Here is a 19,131-nt window from a genome sequence, read left to right as displayed (position 1 = left end):
CTTGTTTCTGCAAAGAAGTCAATTCAGTCCCTAAAAGAAGCCGGAAATTTGTTGCAGCCACTCTTTTGTTAGCCTTTGCAATGCTGCAAGTGAGGCTAGGTGACAGCTTTGCACTGTTAGGATGTGATGCTAATGTTGCATTGTACTTTTAAGCGTTTTTGTGCCACAGCCTCATTTGGGAAAACGACATTTAATGTGTGTTTATATGAAGCACCAAACATTCGTGGAGAATTCAGAGGCAGTTCATAGCATGTCCGAAAGCTGTCTCAGCCAAGAGGTGGCACATTAAGACATGAAATGTCACCGCAATATACAAAAACCAAATTCCTGCCAAGCCTCATAGTTTTTCGAAATCACCCGAAACTTAGGCTCTGTGCACAGGTGTTGCTGAGCCCAGAAAATCTGTTTGCCTGTGAGCACTTGTCCTGTTATCATTTATGGGTGTTTCGCACTAATTTCGGCAAAACTCGCTGGATGGCGCATGCCTACTGCCACCGGGTGAAGGAAGCATCTGGTAATTTTTTACGCTGCTGAATATTTGGGCTAATAAAAATGCGTGGGGATCTCAAAGGTACAACGAGCATTGCAAATAGCCACACGTGTTGTGTAAACTGCCTCTGTACACAAGACTCACTCGGTGAGGTGCCATGCGCTATCCAGACGCATGATGTTTGCATCTGTTGATAGCGACAAGAGGGGCCTAGGTGCATGTGTACAACCTACTGTTGCGGTCGTAAGCGACAATGAGATGCCAATGCCCGGAGGACACCCGTCTGACTGCTGCCCCCCCCCCCCAGGTTGTGGTGAACGCCCTGGTGCAAGCCATCCCAGCCATCTTCAACGTGCTGCTGGTGTGTCTCATCTTCTGGCTCATCTTCTCCATCATGGGCGTCCAGATGCTGGCAGGCAAATTCTACCGCTGCGTCGACGCCAACGGCACGCGGCTCAACAGCTCCTACATCCCCAACAAGAAGACCTGCGAGAGCAACAACTACACCTGGGACAACCCCATGATCAACTTCGACAACGTCCTCAATGCCTACCTGGCCCTCTTCCAAGTGGTGGGTCTTTGATCTCCAGTGTCTTTGCTCATTGAGTGTTTTGTGCTGATACAAGGAATTACATCTCAACATGAAAGTGTTTTATTCCGGGATTCACGAAGATTTCACTTACGTCATATCCGTCACGGAAGAAACACCAGTAAAACGAAGCGGACAGGGTCTTCTTGCGGGGAAGCAACCTTTAGTACTAAAGAGTACGTTATACTCAGGATTGTTCGTTTTCAGGTTTTATATTTTTACGCGAAAGTGTTTTATGCCGGGATACACCAAAATTTCACTGACGTCATATCTGTCACGGAAATGACGCCAGTACACCTTTGCCGAAGCGACGCGCCAGCAGGACGTAGCTTGCCAAGCACACCCGCAAGAGAGCCGCCAACCTGCAATTCATGCTCAGCTGCAGATTTCGCTGCACATTTCACTTTCGTGTTTTACCGGTTCCTATGACAGAGGAGTCAACCAGTTTTTTTATATATATATGTTACGAACAGATTTTGCTGGGGTACTCGCCAGAGAATGCAGTAAAGAACAAAGTGTGGCTGAGCAGGATTGCAATGCAAGAGACAAACAGGCTACACAAAAAAAAAAAAAGAAAAAGGAGAGTAGAAAGGCCCTAGGCCATTTATTATGCACTTTTGTAAGGCCCCTCCTATCCCAATGGAACGCTATAAACCGAGCCGCTTTACAGCAGGTTTTACTACTATAGAAATGAATTTCTGGAATGACATCTTTTATGGTATTTTAAGAGGTTTTGTACGAAAATGTGAAGGCTCTACAGCGTTTTACTCAAACTTCATTAAGACCCATGTTTCTTTGTAATGCGTTATGCTCCAAGCTCATTTAAAGTTGGCTTTACTACAATACAGAAATGCATTGCCGAAAAAACATTTTTTCACAGCAATATAAGCAGTCTTGTGTGAAAAATAAGATTCTACGGCCTCTCGTCAATAGCATTTTTTTATGCATGGCAAAACTGGCTGATCAAGTGTGACAGATGGAAAGACAGGTTTTGTTGTTAAGGACAGACAGAAATGCTTAAAATTTAAAATTTAAACGGGAACAGATGAAACTAGAAACAGGAGGAGGCACAGAGTTGGTTTAGGGATGAGACGGGAACATTTGGGAGAAAAGAAAATATCTCGCTGACCCAAGATAGCACCATTTGGAAGTGATTAGATGAGATCTTTGCCGAACTGTAAACAGTTAATGGAACATAATAATTGAGTTGTTTTATTACACCCATTACATTAAAAACCAACTTCATCTGTTTGTTTGCATCACCTCCTTTGTCTCACCCCAAAAGGTTTGAACATCTGAAGTTGTTGATATTTTATTGGCTTTAACAAAAGCTCCTCCTGCTCTTAATCTCAGAATGGTGTCCTCTTCGACTCAGCTGAGTCATTTCTTTTGGCTTCATGAAAAACATTGGCATTGCAACTTGTTAACAAATATTGCAGTACAACAAGAGCAAATACATGCAAGTACGAAGGTGTATAGATGACGGTCAAAAAGCTTAACCATGTTTCGTTTTTACCTGTAAGAAAAAGTGCTACTATTTCTATTTTCTGTCTTTTTACACAATGTGGCACATAATGATGAATATTTATTAGACTAAAATGGCTACCGCATCGTTCATTATTTAAAGGAGCCATGAGGACAAACCACAAGTTTGGTTCATTCAAAAGACAGCCTCGTTAGAATCATACTGACACCAGTTTTAACGTAAACTTCGCTCAAATAAGCTATATAATTAAGCAAAAAGGGAATGGCCATGCGACCCACTCGCTCATTTTCCGCAACAGAACCTATGATGTCATACCAGACTGCTCTGCGATTGGCGGAGGCTGGCAAAAGCAAACGCAAATTAGGCTGAGCTTATAAGCTTGCAGAACGAGCTATTTGTGCTTAAACTTAGGGTACATTATTTTTAAAGCAATAAGAACGGTGGGAAAAACAGTGGAAGTTATGAAAGCACATGTAAACATAAAAGTACTGATGCGTACTACTGTTGGTACTGCGCGAACTATGCTTGGTTTAGCTCACAGCACTGAGGGGCTTTGGGGTTGTCTCAGACGACACTGGCCGATTGACGCAGGCAATGGCACTATGTTTCACGAAACGATTATTTTCTCCCAGAACAAAAACAAGCCAGGTTTAAATACGGTCAAAAACAAACCAAAGGCAGAAAATGGCTTGCCGTGGTATGGTGGCGCCATGTAGGTTCAGTAACGTAAGAAAACGCCCAAATGGCTGTGCGCAATCGGCTGCAGTAGAGTACTTTGATGCCAGCACCGCTGTACAGGGTGGAGACACCCTTTGAACGGTCCTGTGCCACCACAATTGGGTCAACGTGCTCAACGCGTTGTTCTTTTCGTTTCCCACGAGACCCAGCAACGCGAAACAGATAAGATGATTCAAACTTCGCCAGTAAACCACTTTGCAGCAATAAATTTTACCACGGATTTGATACAATGACTTGCTTCGGCAGCGAGTGAGACCCAAATTGGTGGTGCCAGCGTATACGTGTCTCCACCCTGCACGGCGGACGCGTGAATCAAGGTACCCTAGGCTGCAGAGCAGTCGGTTCCTGTGATGTCATTGCAGACCACGAAAGCACACGGTTTAGTGGGAAAATCAAAATTTTAACTTAAATTGATTAATTTCACAATGAATAAAGCATCGTTTGTATCAGGACAAGCACTGGGAGCACTATAAAACACGAAATCTTTCGAATAAAACAAACTTGTATTTTGAATATAAAGAGGAAAAGCGCTTTGCTTTCTAGTGATGAGGCCTGCCTCATTTAAAGCCAGAATCATCACTCCCCCGAATAATGCAAGCCTAAACCTTGCAGCTCATGCAGTTACATCCTGACTAATGAGTTTGCAGGCAAGAACTGTGCAATGTGCAATTTTTTTATTCATTTTGCAGGCAACATTCAAAGGCTGGACAGACATCATGGACAATGCAATTGACTCTAGAGGCGGCGTAAGTCAGTCTTTCACTTCACAATGTATCTGCTGTGTTATACTTATCAGGGAGGAAGGACACACAGTCTACAAATGACTAAGACATCCTGTTCAGTTAATTTTTATCATTTTCACTTATAAGAAGGTATGCAGCAGACATCGTCGTTGCTAGATGTGCAAGCTTTTTGCAATGCGTTTTTTGAACATGCATCATCCCGATAACCACAGACTTATACTAACATTCACAGCCTTTAGTGTTGTCGCCACAGGGGCACCTGTACAAGTTCCCTTTCCCGTGCGTTGATTGTGTGTCTGGGCTTTGGTTGGTTTCCTGCAGAAAGATGACCAGCCGGAATACGAAGCCAATATCTACATGTACCTATACTTCGTGTTCTTCATCATATTCGGCTCCTTCTTCACCCTAAACCTCTTCATTGGTGTCATCATCGACAACTTCAACGAGCAGAAAAAGAAGGTGAGTAGGTTTGCATTTGCATACGTCGCACAAGATAGCTTTTAACCTTTTTTTCAATAACTGAGCTCATTTAGCTTTCAAAGTTTGCAACTGCTGCCGCTCTACTAATGTCTAGCCTCTTTTTTTGGGGGGGGAAAAGTGCAATACTTTGTAAGCACCACCTTTGAGCTTGATTATCTCCTCTGGTTCTGAAATCATTGCACTGAAAAGCAATATGGTCAGCCTCCTGCCGAACATTAAAAATCAACCCAGTCAATAGCTAACAAGTCCTACTGAAGTATGCAGCCACATACAAAAAGCGCTGGTCTGCACACTGGTCCAAGGTAGCACCAACAGCAAAGCAATGAGATATAAATTTCTGACAGGCAATCTATCGTGAATAATTCTCGGCGCAAGTTTTGTTTGTGTTATAAACTTGAGAAAAACCTGATGATAGCCAGAAAGCACATTGCTGCCTTATTTGTACAAAAAGTTGCTTTATCTGTTGGTGATTTTTCATTTTTTAGAACATAACAATGCCCATGCCATGATCTTAGAGTGACTGAAGACTTCGAGTGAAGACTTAGAGTGACTGAAACCGGCATAGCGCAGGTTTTAAATAAATGCAATACGACTACGGTCCTTGCGGGCATGATAATGGAATGTTGCATCATTGTGACGCTAAATACTCTGAGTATATCCTTGTCAAAGATGAACTCGGAGCTCAACGCGCAATAAGTCAGCTGGCAAGAAGAATTACTTGACCACAGGATCATAAATGGCCAAGCCAAGACCTCGACGCCCTGGGGTCTCTGCGCTAAAAAGAATATTATACTTTGGGAGAGTTAGAGGAAGCGGCAGCAAGCAAAGATTCCAACACCCAAGCCACTGATGGCCGAGGTGTCAAATTCAAGAGACGATATGTATTCCCTGCGTGACCATAACACTGCGCACAGAAATAATTGCGAAATATTGCATTACAGTGCGAGAGAACCGCACTACACAGGGCAAAGTGGAGCTTTAAATACACTACACAGAACTACAAATAAAGAAATACATCAGCTAAGCTTCACAACGCAGCCCTAAATAAGTGTTTCATAAATTTGCTTCAGTGTCCCTCTAAGAACGCAAAGCTCCATTACCATCTTCTCGCTGCCAGCCTATTGGTTATCTTCTTTGTGCCAACCAAACTGTTCTACAATACGTGTAACCGCCAGCTTTAGAGGATGACGTTTAAAAATTCAGCGCTTATGGGTGTTACACAGGTGCATTAAGCCCTCTGACAGCCTGAATACAAAGAAAAAAAAGCAGGCACAACTTGACAGCTGGCCACTGCTATTGGCTGGCTGAGTGATGCAGCAATGTGCGCAATGTTTAACTTGCCTGTGCCTGTGGTAATTGTTCAAAACTTACACTTGACCATGCTGTTTTGCCACACACTTGCATTGCATTTTATTCGACGAAATAGTTTCTTGCTCAATGTAGTGGACATCTTTCTTGCATTCATCCATGCTGGCGGTCAGCCTTTGTTGTCATGAGAAACTTGTATTAAAATGGCCGAACAACAACACATGACCGGAATGAACGAGCATTCAGCCCATAACGCTTTTCTTTTTCCCTTCCCCAACAGGCTGGAGGATCATTAGAAATGTTCATGACGGAAGATCAGAAGAAATACTATAATGCCATGAAGAAAATGGGATCTAAAAAGCCAGCCAAGGCTATTCCTAGGCCTAGAGTAAGTACCTAATGTTTCATTGGTTGGCCAATTTTTATCTTTTGTGCGCGAGTGTGTGTGAATCGAGTTGGGCTACCCCAGCCCAGCAAGGTGCATTCCCAGTCGTTCTTTTTTTAAATGCAGAAGCGTTAAGAAACCAATTGAACAAAAAAGCGGCAGTTGTGTTGGCACGGGCATCAGCATCGAAACCAGTGAAATGCCTCCTGACTCGCGTACCTGGAAAGTGTTCCACAGTGCGAAGATTTCTATAGCATGAGCTTTGTCAGTAACAAAAGGTGGCCATCCACGCGAACAGTCAGGCAGCGAAACTGACCATCGTCGTCAACTCTCCCATTACACAGCAGCAGGAATAAGCAGTGGCACAATGCGTGGGAGACAGATTAAAGCCATTAGAAAGCATTGACCCTCTGCCTACCGTAGACTTGCTGAGCTCATCCACACTGGTTGTACCACTCCCACTGGTTGTACCGCTCGTCCATGCTAAAGCAAGTGCTTGCGCGCTACCGCAGTCAAGCTACCCTGAAATATGTTAGTTTATTGTGTTAGTCATGTTTATCATGTTGTTTATCATGTTAGTTTATTTTCAGCCGGTTTTATCTATTATGCACTTGTTTTTTTACCATCGTTTGACGACTTGTCAATTGGAGATGTTGGCACCTCCTGTTGCTTGACAACCGGAGACGCCGACAGCTTGACGAGACCCTAAGGCGCTGCGGCCCTAAAAAACTCCGTTTACCCCTTTTGCGCCCATTGACGAGTGTAGTTGTCAGGAGATTTTGTACAAAAATGACCAATGACGAGTGTAGTTGTGATTGGTCCTGACGATTATGCTCATCATCGGTCATTTTGGAGCCCTGACGCTTTTTTTGCAAGACACGGCGGCCATGCGGTGAAGCTTTCTCTGAGCAATTTTTTTTTTTTTACACAAAGGAAAAAGGGAACATTATGTCATCAAAATATTGGTGCCATTTTATTCAGAAAAAAAAAAACTCTACAAAGTGACAGAAAAACATTTTCGGTGTATTTGTTTTTTTTTTTTTATTGTTGTTGTTGTTTTCTTCTTTTTGCAAATTTTGCTTTCTCTTTCCTTCTCTCTCTCACCTTTCACCTTTCGCAGTTCAAACTGCAAGCCATGATCTTCGACCTGACCACAAACAAGCTGTTCGACATGGCGATCATGATTTTCATTGTGCTAAACATGACGGTCATGGCGCTCGACCACTACAAGCAGTCAAAGCTGTTTGAATCCATCCTGGAGCGGCTTAACATCTTCTTTATTGCCATCTTCACGACGGAATGTCTGCTCAAGATCTTTGCCCTGCGCTGGCACTACTTCCGAGAGCCATGGAACATGTTCGACTTCGTAGTTGTCATTCTTTCCATTCTAGGTAAGGGACTTGAGATGCAACGCCTCCTTTTGTTGCCTCGTCTAATGCAGTTTCCTGGATGTTAATTGCTTGCCAGGTCGGTAGTTACTCACAGACTAAAAATAATACTGCCCCGGCCTAACGAAACCCTGGTGTTGAAAGTGACGCTGTGACTTCTGCCATTTTGTTTTCAATGAAGCACGTGAAGCACTTAGAAGAAAACATTTATTTGGCAATTTTTCCGTAGGTCTACGCGCCTTCTATTATAGTAGCAAGCTTGCTTACAATGAGCATTCACTGTTGCCTTGTGCACATCTGATTACCAGAAGTATTTTAGTAAGACACACATAAATTAAGGATAAGAAGGACCCTTTTGTATTATTCGATGCCTATGAATCAGAGCAGAGTTTAAGATCTGCTCGTATGCAGTGAATAGTTTCGTTATATCACCTTTAATATGTCAGCCGCACTTCACTCGAAAAACAATCCATTTATATTACTTAAAGCTCACATAAAGCAATACAACTTTATACAAAGCTAACAAAATAAAAAAAATTGCCAGTGTGTTGACAACGAGCTCACTGATTTCTTTTCAGCATAGTTTTTCTGCTAGTAGTACTTTCAAGCAAACATGTACCAAAAATAGCCCTCACCCAAAGCATAGTGCTTCAAAATTGACTTCTTGGACATTCTAGACCCAAAATGCTGTGGCTGTCATGGACTTACTGCTTGAAGCACTTTTGTGCTGAAAACAGGTGCAATCGTTACAGACACACCCAACGGTAATGATCATCTGTTACAGTTGTGCTGTAATGATTCTGCCTTACAGGGAACCGCAAAAGTGAATCTCGTGTTTAATCTCGAAGCCAGGCAGATTTCGACTGATCCCGCCACTTGCGCTGTGATGCAGGTACGGTGCTCAAGGACCTCATCGCCACCTACTTCGTGTCGCCCACGCTGCTTCGTGTGGTGCGCGTAGTGAAAGTGGGTCGCGTGCTGCGGCTGGTCAAGGGCGCGCGAGGCATCCGGACCTTGCTGTTCGCCCTGGCCATGTCGCTGCCGGCACTGTTCAACATCTGCCTGCTCCTGTTCCTGGTCATGTTCATCTACGCCATCTTTGGCATGTCCTTCTTCATGCACGTCAAGCACCGCTACGGCGTCGACGAGAACTTCAACTTTGAGACGTTCGGCCAGTCCATGATCCTGCTGTTCCAGATGTGCACGTCGGCCGGCTGGGACGGCGTGCTGGCGGCCATCATGGATGAGAACGACTGCAACCTGCCGACGGACGAGAACGAGGGCAACTGCGGCAAGCGGGGCATCGCGGTGGCGTACCTCGTGTCGTACCTCATCATCAGCTTCCTGGTCATCATCAACATGTACATCGCCGTCATCCTCGAGAACTACAGCCAGGCCACCGAGGATGTGCAGGAGGGCCTGACGGACGACGACTACGACATGTACTACGAGATCTGGCAGCAATTCGACCCCAAGGGCACCCAGTACGTGGCCTACTCCAACCTGACCAACTTTGTGAACGCGCTGGAGGAGCCCCTGCAGATCCCCAAGCCCAACAAGTACAAGCTGATCGCGCTGGACATCCCCATCTGCAAGGACGACATGGTCTACTGCGTGGACATCCTGGACGCCCTGACGCGCGACTTCTTTGCCCGCAAGGGCCACGTCATTGAGGAGCCCCCCGAGCTCACCGAGACCGTCATCCACCTAGACCGGCCGGGCTATGAGCCAGTCAGCTCGACACTGTGGCGGCAGCGGGAAGAGTACTGCGCCCGCGTCATCCAGCGGGCGTGGCGCCGATACAAAGGCGGCGGTGGCGGTGATTCGGGCGGCGACGAGGAGGAGGACGGTGAGCCCCCGGCGGCCGCCCAGACAGCCATCGTGGTGGACAGTGACGGTCACGTGACGCGCAACGGACACCGTGTGGTGCTGCACTCGCGCTCGCCCAGCGTCGCCAGCCGCTCGACGGACGTGTGACAAGAGTAGACGCCTGCCTGTCCCACAGGTCCCATGGATAGGCAGGACGACGTCCCGGCCCCCTTGTTCTTCTCTAGCGCTGTTATAACTCAAGGGACTCAACTTTACAATTGCTAATCCAATTGCTAGCCCCGACGCAGCAGCAGCAGCACACCGTTTCGCTCCTCTTCGGCGCACAACAAGGTCGCGCGTGCGTGCGTGTGTGCGTGTCTCTCTCCACTGCATCCGGCCAACGTTGACGAAGAGAAAAGCACCGTAGCTTGGGAACTGCCACATCTGCAATGCAGAAAAAAAAAAACGCTTCTTGCTGCGATTTCGAATTTTACGACGGGGAAGAAGATATAAATATATATAAATATATATAAAATATATATAAATATAAATATATATTATACATATATGTGCGTGTAAAGAAAAGAAAGAAGCGCTCTAGTTGCACCTCGAAAATAACGGCGAGCCTCTCAGTAGCGAGCAAAGCTGCACTCGCCAACAATGTATGCACACCGGACCAGGCGGGGTCCGCCGCCGCACCACTCTCCGTGCACCGGGGAAGACTCTTGCCTTTTTGCCAGGCGAGAAGGAGCCGACCCGCCCTTCCGCCGCCGCCACCGCCGCTGCCGCCGCTGCCATCGCCGCGATTTCCCTCTCTTCCAAAGAAGCCGTGCACACTCGACGCCGTGACGTCGGACGCGGCCCCGGGACTGCCTTGCGCGGCCGCCCCGGTGGGCCGTCACGGCCACGCCTGCTCTCGGACCGTAGCGCACGCTCGGGGAGGACCTCCGGCCGCGGGACGTTCTCCGAGTTCAAGGAATGCATACAATGCTCAGCACAACAAAGTTTGCTTTTTTGCCGTTAACACTCTATATAACATAGTCTACCTAACAAGCTAATGATATTTGCCGAGGGAGGGAGGAGTTTAAGAGAAAAAAAAAAAAAAAGGAGACCCGCGAGCTCCCGCCGACGTCCGGGCACAGGCGCCGCTAGCCGTGCGCTCAAAAAAAAAAGGCATCTGTATATAAGGTGTATATCTGCGCGGAAGGCTGCTCCAGAAGCCATTCACAAACAGATTTTATTTCCTATGTGCCTTTATGGGTTAATACCTGCTTTTCATTGACTGCATCAGCTTTCAACCATGCAACGAGTGTCCTGGTTTTTCTCTGTGTTCTTCGTCCCGTTGCCCATGCGTGAGCGCCCTGCAATGTTGTTAGCCAGTGGTGTTGTCGCTCTCTTTCGTTTTCTTCGGGACGTCTTGGCGACACTAGAAGCCTGCATGTTAAAGCCGCCCACCAATGGCCACATCCTTCAGTTTCGACCCCTATCTGTTCCTCTCCCGTGTCCCGTTCACTGCAATGAGCTGCACAGAGTCGCACCCAGGCCCGCATCTCTCCTCACACCCTGCTTGCGCACAACCCTCGTGACCCAGAATAGTGAACGAGAACGGGAATGAAACGAGAAAAACTGGGAAGCCCCAAAGCCGCGTGTATCGGAAGGGAAACCGAAGCACGTGGAGAATCCGTTCCCGGCTTAACTGCTCGCGTTCAACAAAAGCGAGGAGTCATGTTCCGCACAGTCCAGGAGAAGCCGCAAAGCCTTGTCCAGCAACGCAGAAGGGGAGCCACGCTGACCGCTTTCAGCAGCGTAGAAACCGTGTCAACGCTTGCCATATAGCATGTCGACCGGAACAATTGAGATAGTCTTCTCAGCCCTCTCACAGGAAGGACCAATATTCACGTAACGTCCATTGGCGCGAGGCGCGGAGCCATTGCCAACTCGAGCCCTGGGAACAGAGTGCCCAGGGGTCCTCAAACCATCCAGCTTCCTCCAAGCTTCCATCGCCGATACACGCGGCTTGAGGGGCCCCCATAGCCTGTTCACCATGCGCTTGCAGCTCTTCGAACATGGTTCTCTGGAGTGTTGCTTGTCAATACGGCTCCGTTCGCGCTCTCATCCATCATTGAGCGGGTCGCAGGGGAGTCTGCAAACCTAGATAACCTTCCCTCCTCTCCGCTCTGCGCTGGTTCACTCGGTCCCCCTCTACAAACTATTTTTTTCGGCCAAGCTCAACAGGAAGCAAATAACCTACTTTTTCTCGTGAACTCACACCGCAAACGTGCAACACAGACACGCCCGCACCAAAGCAAGTGATGGAACCGTAACAGGCTTGTACGCACACTGTACCACATTCCTACCCCATCACTCAGGTGTCATACCAAAGCCGAAAAGCTTTTTTTAAGGGAACGCTGAAGAACTAATCTTAGGGAGACTCAGCGAGATGTGGCCATGGTGCCAAAATCCACTTGCAGGTGTGTGACGCAGTTCCTGCAGCATCGCCGCTCCCGGCAGAGATCAAACGTGTGCTGGGGAGCTGCAGGAACGCACCGCATCACTGCTGGTCAGGGGCTTTGTACACGTCTCGATTGACCTCTTTTGCATTGGAAAACAGCCATTGTCCCACCCAGCTAATTAACGCTTGTACGTATAGCCCAAACACTGGGCCTGCATTGAATGTGTATGCTTCTGGTCAACGAGCACGCTTCGGCGAAGCGTTTAAAGTTTCGTGCTCACATGTTTCATTTTAGCTTGGTTCCAGCCAATGACGTCCCTGTATTGCACTGATACAAGCTCCAGGCTTCCCATTGCCGTCACATGCACGGCCTCTCGTTGTTTAAGCGGCACGCCTCAATGATTGCCTCGATCAAGTATGAAAGCCGCCAGTCTCATCATGCCCCCATTATGAGCGCTATAAAAAGCTCTTGGTAATTTTTTTTTTCTTGTAGTTTCGAGTCAGACTGACATCTACCTTTTTGTCTAAACTCAGAGCAAATACGTTTGCACTTATACGCGAAGTCTCTGTCAATCATCACGAGCGAAATTTTGCCTATGGCTGACACATCTTTACCAGTGTAATCTAACGGCCGTGATTCCGCCAATGAGAAGAAAAAAAAACTGCAGAGACTAGATACACAACGCGATTCTTGCAAATTTAGCCTGTATAACACGAAGCTTCTTAGAAGTCCGATTACTGTGTATTTGAGAAAAAAAAACGTATTTTCGTACAGCGTCAAGGCAGCGTAAACATGCTTCTGCGGCCTGTAGCCGTATTGCAACACTTAATAGCCATAGTAGAAACTCTTTGTGGCCCGAGTGTTGGCCAATGTAGCATTGTTAGCTACAAAGCTCTCCGCATACATCATCAAGAAGAAAAAAAAACGAGGTTGCTACATGTGTGTGCAAGGCTATCGTGACTATTTTATTGCGGGAAAACCTTTTGCACATGCCCATGAAACTATTTTACCCTACTTTAACAAGGAAAGATTTAGGGAAAGAAATTAAGAACAAAAAATTGATTGATGCACAGAAGTAAGCATGTTGCACTTGTTTGTTAATATTTACCAATAACTAACTAAATTTATTTCATTGTCTGAAGCACCATCTGCACACCCTTTAAATTATGACAGGACATCGTATAAAAAAAATAAAAAGAAAGATGTGGCCAACTGCAAAAACAGCACACCTTTATTTCAAGACGTAGATCACATGTTGGCAGCAGAACTCATATGTTTATGGCTCACTGAAAAATTGCTTAAATCTTGTATGAAGGATAAGCGACTTTAGTTGCTTTTCTCAACTGAGGCGAAGAAACCAGAGGCAAAAAGTTTTGCTAACAGCCTTTCCTTTTTTTTTTTCAAAGGTATTCTTGAGAACTGTAGTGCCCAGAAACCCGAAACACTATCCTAGAGCACGAAAAGTGCTATACCCTGAGAACAACAGTTCAGAGTACACATACACTACTCTATGTTAACCTTATTACTATATGTGCCCTGCAAAAATAACACCTCGTGCGATCATGAGCTGCGGGATGCGTTATCTTCTTCTACGACACCCAAAGCCCTATGTTTTCTGCAAACACTTCGCTGACGTGAGCGCGTGAGACCAGAGTCGCCGAAGTTTTGGCTGTTGAGGAGTAACGGGAAAATAGGGAGAGCCGGTAGTGCATCGATGATTAAAGCAAATACCGAAGCATGTTTACACTTTCAGCGTTTCAAACAAACCAACCGGGTGAACTATACCAGGTCAGCAAAACGCTTCCCCTCTGACCCTCCCCACCCCTACCCCTTTGACCTTTCCACCCGTCTAACATTGAGAGAGTACGTAATTGAAGCGTATGGCTGTATGGGTTTTGTCCTCAACGGCAGTGCGCGCCGAGTGTGGTTGTTACAAGGTGGCATCGTTTTGCGCGAATGTTATGCTGCTTCCATGGTTGACATGTGTGCGATGCAGTGAAGGACTGTTGCTATACAACATGTGTTTTGCTATCTGCAATTTTGTCCTCTTTTGTCCTGAAGAAGAAGACGAAAAAAAGGCTCGCGAGCGCATCATGTGAATGCAATGTATAAAAAATAACATTACAGGGCGACAGACAAGTACAGTTCGCTTCGCTACAACTGCAACCAATGGTGGCACGTTTCTAGATAGGTTGTTTCACACATGCGCGCTGTTAATCCCTTCTCCCCTAGCCCAGTTCACTGCGCTCTTGCCATAGCAAGCGACTTTTGCTCTCTTGCCGCTGTGGCTAAGTGGTGCCATGCACAAAACGTCCGAAGTACGCCTCTCTTACCCTTTCGTTTTTTATTCCAACCTTCCTCCCTGCCATTGTTTGTCCCTGCTCCCCCGTGCCCCCGGTACGCATTCCCAGGTTTCCCCCTGCTCCACATCGAGCCTACACCGCAACGTGGAGGCGTAGCGGGGTTGGGCTCGGGTGCGTTGATGGTTGTGTCTTTTCACTCCTTTATTTGCGTTTACCATCAACACACTCATACATACACACACGCATACACACGCTCGACCTTTCTTTTTTTTTCTTTCTTGCTGCTCGTAGCTTTCATTTTTGCTGTCTTTTCAGCAAACAAAGTGCTACAAACCGCTTCACTCCGTCACGACACGCATAGCAGTGCGCGCCTATACGGACAGATCGCTTCACTTGTTCCGTTCTGGAGAGCCTGTAAAACATGCGAGCCACTCTTTTTCGACAAGCCCCGAGAGAAGAAAAAAGAAAAAAATGGAAAGTGGGCCTTGTGTAGCTTTGGGAGGAGAAAAAAAAAAACGAAAGAATGAGATAAATTTGGTCCCTCCGTAGGTTCGGAAGGATAAAAAAAAACGAAAGAATGAGATATAGAGATAGAGAGTGGGGAAAAAAAGGTTGTGCGCAGGCCGCAGTCGGCGAACGATGCCTATATACATAATATATATAAAAAAGGGGGCCCAGCGGTACCCCCGTACGCACACAAATTGTTCCGCACAATATAAGCCACTTCTCTCACACACAGACGCGCGACGTCGCTCTCTCTCTCTCTCTCAATCTCTCTCTCTCTCTCTGCGTCGTTTTTCGAAAACAAGGATGCTTAGACGTAGTGTACAAGAATTTCCACGCTATAGGAGCGAGCAGCTACGACCTAGAGAAACGTTGAGGGTTCTTTCTGACTAACTTAGGATCAAACGGCAAGTGCATGTGTTCGGTTGCCCCCCTCTCGGAGGGGGCCAGGGAGGGAGGCACGCGTGGCCTGAGCCCGCCCGCGAGCCCCATCCCGCAACCCCGTTCCAGACCGTTGCAAGAGCTCTGGGCGCCACGTAATAAAAGCGTTGTGTTTTGTCGGAGCCGCCGCAATCGCCGCCTGAGATAGTGAGAGTCTTTTCTTACCTACGACGGATCTGTTTGCAGCAGTTTTGCAGTTCTGTGGCGCATTATGGTTTTACATGTTGTTGTTGGCCGTGCCAGCTTTAGAGAGAGAACTGTTACACGGTGACGAGTGGTTTAGAATTCTACTACAGCAGGCCGTTGAAGGCGTAACTATATTCTGAGGCGTAAACGCTGCCGTTACTACATATTTGTTGAAAAATGATGTGCTACACAACGGGAATCGTTTACCACATTACTCTTAATTTTCATGAGAGGAGGCTTAGAGTGTCACAGCAGGCCTCGCATCAAAGGGCTGTCGGTTTGCCTTCGCTATCGCACTCTTTGGGACAGTTCAAGAAAAGGCAAGGGCATGGTAGGCGTTAAAATTTGTGACCAGCCAGAGGCAGTGTAACTTGCACAAAAATATTCTACTCAATTGCTACTGTGCATTCTAACTGTGTGTTAGATGGAGCGCGAAGATACGGATCATCGCAGGAAAGCTAACCTTTTGAGGTGCGTGTTTAATTACTGCCTTTCAGCAATGGCTTTCTAAAACCTATTGACTTGTCAAAGTGCTTAAAATTTGCACTTAACTGCACACCCTTAAGCGAAATGTAAAAACCAAAAACTAATATTCTGTTCTTTTTTTTTTTTCTTAAATCTCATGTATAATCATTCCCTGGCATGCATTTGGAGAAAGACATTAACATCAAAGACGCTTCAGGAGCTCTGCAAGACCACATTCTATTAATAACATCTGTTGCCCACGGCTGAGCTACTAAAATTTCTAGGGCAAATAATGACTGTATTCAACCACTGAAGCAATGTGCTGGAATTGCATGCCAGGACTGTGCTGCAGCGAAACATTGGTCATGTCAACAGACAGCAATCATCATCAGCATATGAACGTAGCTTACGTGGTAAATGCAAGAGCGTGATATAGCTTCCCCACGGTCACTTTGCACACTGTCGTGAGCTAATTATTGCCCTCACAGAGTAGTGATCGTGTGAAGAATATACTTCTTCACAGAGTCGAGAACGAGTCAAAAATTATTTCGGGCCGTGTGGAACCAAGACAAAAAGAAAAGAAAAAAGATCGCTTTTCACCGCAACGTCGAGGAAAAGTTCACGTACCGTGCCTTGCCTTGTCTCGCACGCGAAATGTGCGGAATAGTGTCTGTGCTTTTAAGCAAGCGCCGAACATTTAACACAAAGCTTTGTCTCGACATTGCGCTGTACTGGGATCCCTTTTCCCTTTTCTTTTTGCTGCCTTTGTCGTGACCGTAATTCTTACAGCGCGATCTTTCAGTTCTGCGTCTAGCTCACATCACAAATGCTGCTGGCGGAAAGAAAAGTGTGCGAATGTGCTGTCAAATCGATAAGCCCTTGTGTGAGGCCAATGTTTATAAAACTACATCAGGATTTAAAGCCTTCAGTACTGACCGTCGGAACGGAAACACAAAAAAGAATTGTGCCCAATATTTCGTTAAAGTTCCTGGGATACAGTCTCCTGAGTTGTAATCCTTTTGTCCCCTGTATATTCTTCAGTTTCTCTACAACTCTGGCGAGATAATCAATGTGTGAGACTCGGCGAGAAGTATCTGTCGCGGGCCACTCAGCTGAGAGGAAGGCGACTTGTTATCAAGTCTGAGACAATAAGAACAACGATCACGCACATTTACGGAGGTTCTCCTGAAGGACCGTTCCTGTCCCACCACAATTCGATGCGATTTTGTTTACTTTACATCAAAACTCCAACGGTTACATTTTCCTCAGTGAAGGAAGTTTCCGGATGGACGAAGAGGGTCAAAAAATTGAAAACAGCGTGTGTCGTACTATAAAAAGGAACCAAAAAACATTAATACCCTCCTCCTCCTCCTCTTCCTCCTTATCCTCAACCTCCTCTCAGCATGTTTTCCTCTTCCGGCCCCCTTTTATTCCCCACGCAAGAACGAAACGGCGTAAAAAAGTTAAAATTAATGACCGTTACCTCTCTGAATATAAGGTTGGGAAAAAGAGCAAGACTCACTTAAGCCTTTTAAGCTTGTACTTACTTTGTAAGATGTTTTCAACTTCACAATTTGTACCACATTTCCTGTAAATACATCATTGAATAAATTTTTAATAATTTATCACAACAGATTTCTACCTGTTACTCACTTGTGGACTCGGACGTGCGAGCAAGTACATCCCATGTCTCAAAGAAGGAAGCATGATTTCCGACACCTTGGCGGAATTACGGGCTTCCAAACTGTGAAGTGGAACCTCTGCTGACATGACAACAAAAGAGAGTCACTCTACTCTGCCAAACTGCTGCACATCATACAGGGTTAGAGAAGGGTATTCGTATGTATCTTCATTGCTTACTAATGGCAGTGGCGATAGCTTCGTGATTGCAGTGGTATAGTCCGATTTTTCAGTTACAACCTTGTACAGGATCGTGACTTTTACTGTCCATAACGGTTATTGAAAACTGGATAGCAATAGTTGAGAAGTTGAGTGACTGGCATTGTTATGGCACTTCAAACCAAACTCTGAAAGTGCAAGCTGAGTGAACCATTTCTTGTACGGTTTAACATTGAAGTATAGGGGATCCTCAGTGGCGTAGCCAGAGGGCCCGGGGTTTGGCGGCTTCAACCCAACCCCCCCAAACGAAATTTTCACTGCATCCCCCTCCTCAGTCGCGTAGCCAGGGGAGGCCTGACCGAACTTCAGCCCCCCCCCCCCCCCCGAAATCTTTCGGGCCGGCGCCGTGTTGCCTGTTTTGCCTGGTACGTCGCCTGTGAACAAAGGCGCATATCTTTCGCAAGTGCCGCTATCTCAGCAGAGGAGATTGACTAGTCACGGTATGGACGAGGAAGCAAGGAGTGGTCCGCATTAACTCGCGACGGAAAAGAAGAGGGGCCGCCGGCTATTGACGGGTGAAGACTAGTACGATGAAGGGCCTAAAGGGAGCTAGCAGCTAGGGAACAGACGATTATTGTATGTTAAGCAGAACAACGTGCAAGGGGCGATGGCAGACGTACCACGGCCGCTCCATCTCCTAAAAAGGGGGAGATCGAGCGGCCGTGAGCACACATTCAAGACTCGCAAGGTAATCCGCCTCTTTCATTGCGGTGTGCTGCCACCTAGCGGGCCTAGCGGAAGTTGAAGCTGTAGGGTTTGCCGGCGTTTCCTCCGGCTGCGTTCTCGTACACGGCAATCCCACATTACGGCGAGGAGCAGCCGAAGTTTTTCCTCTGTGTTAGTGTTATAACGCCTTAAGACGACAGCCCCTGGTCATCACATAATACCAGGCGGCTTCTTATCACTGAATGAGGGCTGGCAGAGAAATCTCGGACAGATCCGTGTGCCGTCCGAGTAGCAGAGCGAGCAGTACTTGGAGTCGTCTGGCATGAAGTGCGATCGCCAGCTCAACAAAGGCCGGCAGTTCGCAAAATGCCTTTAAGCGCTGGACACATGTACGATTGGTACACGCGATTCGCATGCGACTGATCGTTACGACTGTCGCCACGATTAGTCGTACGCGTGAATTTGAGACGGCCCGATGCGCGCATGAGATGCGTCGTCGCTCCGCCCACCGTTTTTGCTCCATGGTAAACTACGATGATCGCTGAGCTGAATTTGTAGATTCTGCGCGTTTGTTCGCAAGAAATGGATAAAGCAAGCAATCGTGAAGCGTTTTCTGCCTTCGGAAACAGTCCGCGCACACGCCGGCCGCGCCTGCCAGCTCGGCACACTCAGCGGCTCGAACCGGCGCAGACCACGGTAGCAACCGCGCTTGTCGCTGCTCTTCTGAATCAATCTGATCGCTAAAAAGTTCCACATGCGAGAAAGTAGGTGTTAGTGTGGTGAAAAATTGTGCTAGGG

General features: G+C 46.8%; 1 protein-coding gene and 1 long non-coding RNA gene across 12 annotated transcripts in view; one reads left to right on the top strand and one right to left on the bottom strand.

Moving 5' to 3' along the window:
- Para (sodium voltage-gated channel paralytic) overlaps window positions 1-17,403 on the top strand; it is a 376,926-nt gene extending 359,523 nt beyond the window's left edge. For all 11 annotated transcript variants that reach the window (XM_077699542.1, XM_077699543.1, XM_077699533.1 and 8 more), the window contains 6 exons: window positions 798-1,061; window positions 3,993-4,049; window positions 4,368-4,505; window positions 6,115-6,222; window positions 7,340-7,610; window positions 8,500-17,403. In XM_077699542.1, coding sequence (XP_077555668.1) covers window positions 798-1,061; window positions 3,993-4,049; window positions 4,368-4,505; window positions 6,115-6,222; window positions 7,340-7,610; window positions 8,500-9,584 — 1,923 coding nt within the window. In that variant the 3' untranslated portion in view covers window positions 9,585-17,403. The remainder of the gene's footprint in view (window positions 1-797; window positions 1,062-3,992; window positions 4,050-4,367; window positions 4,506-6,114; window positions 6,223-7,339; window positions 7,611-8,499) is intronic.
- LOC144170039 (uncharacterized) lies at window positions 9,642-17,676 on the bottom strand. Its single transcript, XR_013322555.1, has 3 exons — window positions 17,422-17,676; window positions 17,316-17,356; window positions 9,642-9,860 (listed from the first exon to the last, which is right to left on the bottom strand). It is a non-coding gene; the product is annotated as an uncharacterized LOC144170039 (long non-coding RNA).
- Window positions 17,677-19,131: the final 1,455 nt, after the last annotated feature.

The sequence above is a fragment of the Haemaphysalis longicornis genome, unplaced genomic scaffold, assembly GCF_048455015.1.
Source record: "Haemaphysalis longicornis isolate Haplotype H1 unplaced genomic scaffold, Haemaphysalis longicornis Haplotype H1 scaffold_2, whole genome shotgun sequence".
Lineage (NCBI taxonomy): Eukaryota > Metazoa > Arthropoda > Arachnida > Ixodida > Ixodidae > Haemaphysalis > Haemaphysalis longicornis.
Note: the sequence above shows the minus strand (reverse complement) of the source record. Positions and strands in the feature narration are given on the sequence as shown.